The sequence below is a fragment of the Lytechinus pictus genome, chromosome 1 (assembly GCF_037042905.1).
Source record: "Lytechinus pictus isolate F3 Inbred chromosome 1, Lp3.0, whole genome shotgun sequence".
NCBI classification, from domain to species: domain Eukaryota; kingdom Metazoa; phylum Echinodermata; class Echinoidea; order Temnopleuroida; family Toxopneustidae; genus Lytechinus; species Lytechinus pictus.
In genome coordinates, this window is record NC_087245.1 from 13,502,861 (window position 1) to 13,511,381 (window position 8,521).

Genomic DNA, 8,521 nt, shown 5'->3' on the forward strand with positions numbered 1-8,521 from the left:
AAAAAGTTTTAATAAACCTTCTGGCCTGATAAAAAATAAGGGACCTAGATGTTACGGACTGTTTGCAGTTACCCATGAAAAAGATACATATTTCAACAATCAAATAATACGAGCGCGAAGCGCGAGCTGAAAATGTTTGACATTCTGACCTAAAAATTTGACATTCTAAAAGCACTTTTTGTAATCATAAACAGGATAGGTATATAACTTAACAATTAAGCTGAGCGCGAAGCGCGAGCGGGAAAAATGAGATTTAGACCTAAAGCGGGACAAATGTTTTGTAAATCATGAATAGGATGAATAATTTTGTATCTTCCTACATTAATAATGCGAAGCGCGAGAACATTTTTGATACTTTGATTGATATGAAACTGGATAATTTAAGCACGTTTTGAATAAAGAACAAGCTGCATATCGCAATTAACATGTGCGCGCGTGTTTTGGAGATTTAGACCTAGAATCTGGGCATTCTAAACACATTTCATTTATTATGAAAATCAATGATGCGCAAGCAGGAGCTGAAGTATAATATATATATATATATACATATGAAAATGATGACTATCTTCCTAGGAGTGTATTCCTCTTCCTAAGCGCGAGATGAAACTTGTCGGTATTCCATCCTGAAAAAAGGGACAATTTCATTATTAGGAGGAAGCAATTAATTATCTTATTCATTATTATTATTATTATTTTATTCGGCAATTAAAAATACATAAATTATAGTACAATACAAATCACACAAACAATAGGACATAGGTGACATAGTACAAAGGACCTGGAATAGAGATGAAGGGGCTGCCTGGGTTTGGAAAAGGTAAACTGAATTACCATGGCCCACAGGCCTTCCTTCCCACAACCCTTCACCTCAATCCAGGTCAGTTAAGAATATAAATAAAGAAACATATGAACTGAAACTGGCAACAATTAATTTGAGGGAAACAAGTGTAACAATGGATCAATCAGCAATCATCATTTCAATTGATTCATTGCAATATAAAAAATTAATTAAATACCTCCTTACTTTTCTTTCTGTTTTCAGCGTTTCTCTCAAGTTAAAAACATCACTTTTTGAGGGGGGAGTTACCCCAAAATAGGGGGCTGGGGCAGGCTCGCCCCCCCCCCCTTTGATACGCGCCTGTCTAGGGATGAATATTAGGGTGAATATTCATCGATGGCAGTCTTTTTATATGAATATCCATCGCACAATAGCGTCGAGGATGATGGCAACGGCGCGGTCTTGTTTTCCTCGAAAATAAAATAGTATGGGTTGGTTTAAGCACAGTAATTTCAGTCATGGACCTATCCACGGAGGATTATTCTATTGTTACTGGGGGTGCTGAGCATTGTCACATGCAGAAAGGGTCGTTAAAGGATTGAAGGATTCAAATTCAAGACCATTGTACATACGACAATATGAACAATGGGGGGAGGGGGTTACATCCCCATCCCAACCATAGGCCAACCTCGGACTGAAGGAGATACACGTCATCATGGCTCGATGACAGTATATATAATGCAAACAAAATCGGCATTATTTTAGTTGCTCACGAACAAAGATGTTGCTGCTTTGTCTTCTGTTCCATCTTTATTTCCTGTTGGTGTCGGGTGGTGATCCCGGTAAGTTTTCATACTTTAAAATTCCTTGAAAAAAACTTTTTTGGGGAAAAATAAATTGTTTGCATTCGAACTTTTATCAAATTTGAAGCAGATTAATGGTCGGACGGATAAGCGTGTAAATGCCACCGGAGCTAATGTCTAGTCACGGCATGGGCGGAAATCCCATGGGGGGACAGGGGGACAGAAACAATACTAAATGTCCCCCTACTATTCGAGGTCTTTTATGATGGAGAGAATTATATCATTCACAATCGATATAATGCACGTATTCTGACCTTACACTTTGGGTGAAAACCTTTTTTTTGCTTGTCAAATTTTCCCACCCCTTGTCCCCCTACCTTTGGGGACAGATTTCCGCCCATGTTTCACGGTATGGTATAGTGCACCTTCCTCGACCCTCCTCGAGGAAGAAGAAAAGAAAGAAAAAGAAGAAAGGGAAATAATAAGATTATTCTCAATTGCTTCGCTTTAGCATTGCAGGGAGTCGTTCTGTAAAGTAACTCGATTAATTTTTTTCCCTTCCCATATATTTGCATTCGAAATTGTTATTAAATTTGAAGCAGATTGTTGGAAGGACGGAAGAAGAAGAAGAAGAAGAAGAAGGAGAAGAAGAAGATAATCGATAATCGATAATCTCGATCACTTCGCTTTCACTTATAGGGAGTCGTTTATAAAATAACTCGATTCATTCTTCTTCACCTCCTATAGTACCAGACGATTGTTTGGCCTGCATCTGTAAAGTTGAATCTGGTTGTAAGATGCCAAACCCGGTCTGTCGAGATGATGTAGGCTCTTTATCCTGTGGTCCTTATCAAATCAAGGAAGCATACTGGATCGATGCTCAAGAGCAAAAAAAAAAAGATGATGGTGGACGCCTCGGAAGATGTGAGTTCATTGAATTAAAAGGAGAAAATCGAGCAAGCGTAACTCCGAAAATTCATCGAAATCGGATGTAAAATTAATGTTTTGCTTATTGTCATAACATGATTCAATTCAATTCAATTCAATTCAATTCATTTATTTTCTCTTTCAATCTTTTTACATTTACAATGATAGTTCAATATACATATTTACAAAATATAACATTTAAATCATTTTTTTATAATACAATAATACCATGAAATCGAAAGGGAAGGAGACCAACTAAAAAGCAGAGCTTGTAGGGTGAAGGCCCCCTTTTATAAGTAAATTTTATGAATTAAAAATAAGATAAAATAAAGAAATAAACAATATATATATATATATATATAATGAATAAAAAAATTAAAAGAATAAAAATTAAATTAAATAATAATAAAAATAAATGATTCAGTATACACTGTATACAGAAATCATAAAACGATTAAACATATATACAAAGAGAAATTAATAAACACATTTACATATTAAGTTCTGAATTACATTACTTTGGGAAAAAACGATAATCTAATATGAATTCAGAAGATATTTTTTAAGTTTTCCTTTGAAATTGTGTATTGAATTACATTGTATAATATCCTTTGAAAAAGAATGATGTCAGTAATACATCAGTCACATTTGCTCTACTGCCGTACGGCGAGTCAAAAACATCCGTTTTTAATTTTTTGTACCAGCTACATGTCGGTGGTTTGTATTAAAATGAATAAACGGCTGTTTTCGACTCGCCGTATAACATGTTCATTGAACAGAACCGTCTGTTAATGACGATCAAAATTCTTGAAATAGCATTTATTCGTTCAAAATGTTTTGATAATGATCAGCATTTGCGTAGTAAAGTAAGGAGCGGTTCTAGGCCAAAAATTTGGTGGGGCTTCTGTCTGGGGCTTGAGAAATTTTCGACAATGGTTTCTTCAATACAATGAAAATGGTCTATCGCGTGCAGCATATGTTATGTGTACATGGGAGACTATATAATGATCTGACTAAGCAGCTAATCCCCCGCCCTCTGCCCCTAAATGTTTCTAATATTGAGCGAGGGAGCGTAGTGACTGTGCAAAAATAATATTAAAAATGATGGAGAATGTTTTTCATAAACATGTCATAAACAAAAACACCCATTATGCCCCGATTGGAATTATACATAATTATGTAGATGAGTGCATGCGATTTCACTTCACGATGGGGGGGGGGGGGGGCAGAATTAGGAAGGGGATATGCATTAATCTTTCCATTCGTTTCATTTTCTACGGGATTGAAATGAATGAAAATATCTTACTTTCAAGAGCGATATTTTCAAATTTTAGAGAGATTTAAACGTAATAAAGTATGACAGCCTGAGGGAATGTGTAAATGGTATCCTCTAAATTTTTTGAAGTAATACATAGCGTTTGGAACACTTGATTATGAACTTCCAAATGTTTATAAATCTGCAACATCTTTTTAAATTATATCGCTTAAAAGAATGGTGCGAGGGAAATCTCAAAATATTGCATATTTTATGTATGCAAACCTAAAAAGTGAATGCTCAGAGCATTTATTTTTGTAATGGGGATGAAGATGCGTGGTTAAGTAAGCAATTAATCACCAAGCGCGAACTGAAATTTGTAGCATACCGACCTGAAAATAAGAAAAGGGACCTGTTTAGGACAGTTTGCAGTGCATATCTCACCAACCAAATAATGAGAACCAAAAACGCGAACTGAAAATGTTTGATATATTCTGACCTAAAAAAAAAACCTTTTTCGCCGATGATCAGAGTGGGTATCCATAACAACTGATGCTTACGTTTTGCGCTCGCATTTGCGCTCGCATCAGTCTGACATTTTGATCTAACAAAATATGATTTTATGTACGTTTATAAAAAAGAAAAAAAAAAGAAAGAAGTATATCCAATACAGAATTATTGCAAATCTGAAGTGGGAGCATCTTTGAGGCTAAGATCTAAAACGGGACATTCTCTTTACTTGTTATAATCATGAAATAGATGGTTGTCTTGCTTAATAAATGATGCAATTGGTAAGGAGCCGTTAAAACAATGGTAGAAAATACAAAGAAATACATGTATACATAAGAAACTCAAAGAACAATAAAATATACAAGCACTGACTGTGGTATTATATTTTAAAGGCCGTACAATTATTCATATTATTATTTAGATGTAGGGTTTTAGAGGCGCAAATATTTTTTGACGTCTGACGAGGTTGTTATATAAATATTTCCCATCTTACGTCTCCTTTTGACTTCAAACATGATAACATAAACCATGGACAAATTGTTGTTGCGGCATTTATACTTTGCCCCCACTGATATTTTGTTGAGCATTCTATTTTATTTAGTAATTCATGCCCACCTCCCCGCTCACGTCTCCCTCTCTTGTTCCCTTTCCTTTTCTTTTCTCTGCCCTTTCCTTTGTATTGTTTATTGTATTGTATTTTTGTCTAAAGGCGTATCCCGCCACAAGCCTAAGCTTTTAGGGTATACGCCTTCTTCCTTAAACACAATATGTACATATTAATATATATATATATATTTTTTTTTTATAACAAATTGATTTATGTATATGAATTTATGTTTGTGAAAAATGTAACGAAATGGAAGAAAATAAATGTTTTATTTGAATTGAATTGAATTGAAAAAGTTTCAAAGAGACAAAATATTAAAACTGATTTTTAACGTGCATGCCTATTTTCAATAGACGAAATGAATATTTTGCCCCGCCCACAAAAATATCATTGGTTAATAATTCATTATGTGCATGAAGAAATTGTTACGAAAAGTCAATGTTGCTAGATTTAACCCCCCCCCCCCCCCATAATTCAGCTCGCCCTTCACGGTTGCATGATATTTATAGTAGCCAAATATGTCCTCTTTATAGTTGACAAGATAGATATATTGGTAAAATGTTAATCCTAGAGGCATTTTGGGGTATAAGTGGGGAACGGGTTTGTTTCACACAATTCAGATGTTCTGAATCTGATGAGACCTGGTGGGTGTTTCATAAAGCTGTTCGTAAGTTAAGAGCGACTTTAAGAACGACTGGTAAATCACCAATGAATATATAACAGTGAACATCATTTACCACAGGAAAGGATCACCAGTCGTTCTTAAAGTCGCTCTTATCTTACGAACAGCTTCATGAAACGGCCCCCTGGGGGTGTTTCATAAAGCTGTTCGTAAGTTAAGAGCGACTTTAAGAACGACTGGTGATCCTTTGGCATACAAAATGGCTGTCAATTGACCGCATAGAATCGTATATCTGCAATATTCTTTTAAATATATATTCGCTTTCACATACATGGAAATGCAAAATCTTGCAAACATAACATGACCCATGCAGCAAAATTGGTTATTCTATTCTGGTTAATTAATTATGCAAATTTATGCACAGATTTGTTATTATTATTTAGATGTAGGGTTTTAGAGGCACAGATATTTGTTGAAGCTGTTTGAGGTTGTTTCAAAGAGACAAAATATTAAAAATGATTTTGTGTATGCCCATGAAAACCATCCAACATTTTCAATATTATCACATGCACCTTTTGTAATCATAAACAGGATGAGTAGGCCTATCTAAATAATTAATGTCAATGCAAAGCTCTGCGAATAGTTTATATAGGCCTATTTACATGAAGAGTTTATAGTTTTATGATCGTTCGTTGGAATTCAAGTATGGGATAAATAATCTAATCAAATAATGCGAAATCGTAGTGCGAGCTGACCATTGTTGATATTCATCACTTTTTATAATCATGAAAAGGATGCCTTATTGCGTAACTCGCTGAAATAGATAATGAAACTCGAATTGCGAGCAGAATAATTTGTGCATATTAACTTTGAAACGTGATAAGTCAAGCCTATTGTTCACATTCAAATTTTTTCTCTTTTTGAAAAATTATGTTCCTTCTCTCCCCCTTTCCCTTTTCCCCTTCTCTTTTTTGTTATTAGTTTCGCCCTCTCCCCCTAATGTAAAAATAAACCGCTACCTCTTAGGGGTGTAGGTATATGCCAGTGTACTGTATATATGCTAAATTTACTTTCAAAAAGATAAAAACTTGAATTCATTATTTCATTTTACAAACAGCATGGAAGGCGTGTACAGCTGACTGGAGTTGCAGCGAGGAAGCCGTACAGTTCTATATGAAACGCTACGCCACCAAAAAACGACTTGGTGAGACGCCAACATGTGAGCACTTTGCACGGATTCATAATGGTGGTCCGAATGGTCACACTAGCTCCAGCACCAAACCCTATTGGAAAAAAGTGAAAAACTGCTTAAATTAGAGCAGTGTTAATATTGAACCTTGCTTGGAATAAGAATGGTTTAACAGTTTGAAATCTAATAAAAAGTAGACATAAAAAATGTAGATTATTCAAACGGTTATATGAGCAGATTGTAGACTAAAAAATGTGATCAGATTACTGTGGGTGGAGATCAAAGGTGTATGACATAAGTAACTCACCAATTGAATATAATATACAATAATATTAACACCAGGTCAAAGAGAGAATACATTCCGACTAAATATTTCAGTATTCACCTTTTAAAAGTACATGTATTAGTCATTAATATCATTATTCTTCTGGACTTATTGAAAAAAAATCCATTGGGAGGGATGCACCTGCTCATATGTATTAAGATATGTCATTTTACTATTTGAAACGATTGTGATATAAAATTTAATCATATAAATCATTTACAGGCATGATAGCTTGATGAGGTATCGACTTACAATAAAAGAACGCCATCTGAGTCGAGTCTGGCGGCAACACATTCAAACCTGTTGAGCTTCTTTTTTTATTCATTTTTCTTTTCACTTATTTGTCATGTCCTTCTGCTAACCGTCATTTCAGCATTTTATTTCAAGTGGTCACGTGATTTATAAATTCCTGTAATAAGATTAAGAGAGAAAGAAAAGGATTAACTCCTTACACAGTTTGTTTGGGCATGTGGTGGAATATGAAGGGAGGATGATCATTCTTGTTGCACCAATAGTGACATAATATTCGTTCAAAGGTGATACGTGAGGGGCCATGACGAAACGCCCAATTCAATTGCATTTCTCAAACTGTGTTATCAATGGGATTGACGCGGCAGTAACCATGGCTGTATGAAGCGAGGGGCGGGGGCCGAAACCAAAAGTTTATTAAACTGTAAAGAGAAAGATGGTTTGCTTTTTCTTTCACACAATGTTACCAATTTCAGACCCGCAAACGAAAACCCCGTTTACATAAATTGTCTTATCGTAAGCGTAATATCGAAAGAGGATATCGAGATTGGATAGGAGGAGAGGTTTTACACTTTCACACTTACGGTGATGAAATTTTGGCGCATCATTAAAACCACTTATGGTATGATCTATTCAAAATGTATGTGTGGACGTATTCCTCTACATCTGATAGCAGTGAATTTGTCAAAACAGGAAAAAAAACCCGAGGTACAGAATGGGTGCAGGACATACTGGTTAGGAGACAACACTGTCCCCTATTTTGCAAAAAATAGATTCGATGCATCATCAAAGAGAGAAAATATTATTTATTCTATTTTCCTTTTTTTGTAAGTAATATGGTCCCTTAAGATAATCATATTAAAGACTACGCTTTTTTTCCAACACATTAAAAGCAAATATAGTCTTGCATGGATAGTTCTGTTCTAGTCCAATTCCATTCAACTGTGGTCCAGGTAAAAATATGATATTATGAGATTATTAAATGAAACTGCTGCCGAGATCCATGCAGAACATGACCAAAAATTCTACAAACACTGGCCTTCTAACCCTTCCTGCCTCCCATTCTATTATTAGACGAATTCCACTTTGTATGAAAAGATCAGACAAGGATAACAAAATAATACTGACAATATGATAAGTGCTCTACATATGCATATCCTGGCCTGTATGCTAATGAAGGAACCGATGACTTCATTCACTCAAAACTGATTTTGTTGTTGTTGTTGAATATTTCATTTCTAGTAACTTGGTGATAG

At 35.1% G+C, this 8,521-nt stretch overlaps 1 protein-coding gene across 1 annotated transcript; it reads left to right on the forward strand.

Moving 5' to 3' along the window:
• Positions 1 to 1,482: 1,482 nt before the first annotated feature.
• LOC135155551 (lysozyme-like) lies at positions 1,483 to 6,918 on the forward strand. Its single transcript, XM_064105022.1, has 3 exons — positions 1,483 to 1,620; positions 2,329 to 2,505; positions 6,620 to 6,918. The coding sequence occupies exons 1-3, from the start codon at positions 1,560 to 1,562 to the stop codon at positions 6,817 to 6,819; spliced, it is 438 nt and encodes a 145-aa protein (XP_063961092.1). The 5' UTR covers positions 1,483 to 1,559; the 3' UTR covers positions 6,820 to 6,918.
• Positions 6,919 to 8,521: the final 1,603 nt, after the last annotated feature.

What these genes read in the sequence shown, in the direction of transcription:
- LOC135155551 (XM_064105022.1), top strand. Translation starts at nt 1,560, where the DNA reads ATGTTGCTGCTTTGTCTTCTGTTCCATCTTTATTTCCTGTTGGTGTCG. An exon ending in GGTGTCGGGTGGTGATCCCG is followed by an intron (nt 1,621 to 2,328) that starts GTAAGTTTTCAT and finishes CACCTCCTATAG; the next exon opens with TACCAGACGATTGTTTGGCC. An exon ending in TGGTGGACGCCTCGGAAGAT is followed by an intron (nt 2,506 to 6,619) that starts GTGAGTTCATTG and finishes TTTTACAAACAG; the next exon opens with CATGGAAGGCGTGTACAGCT.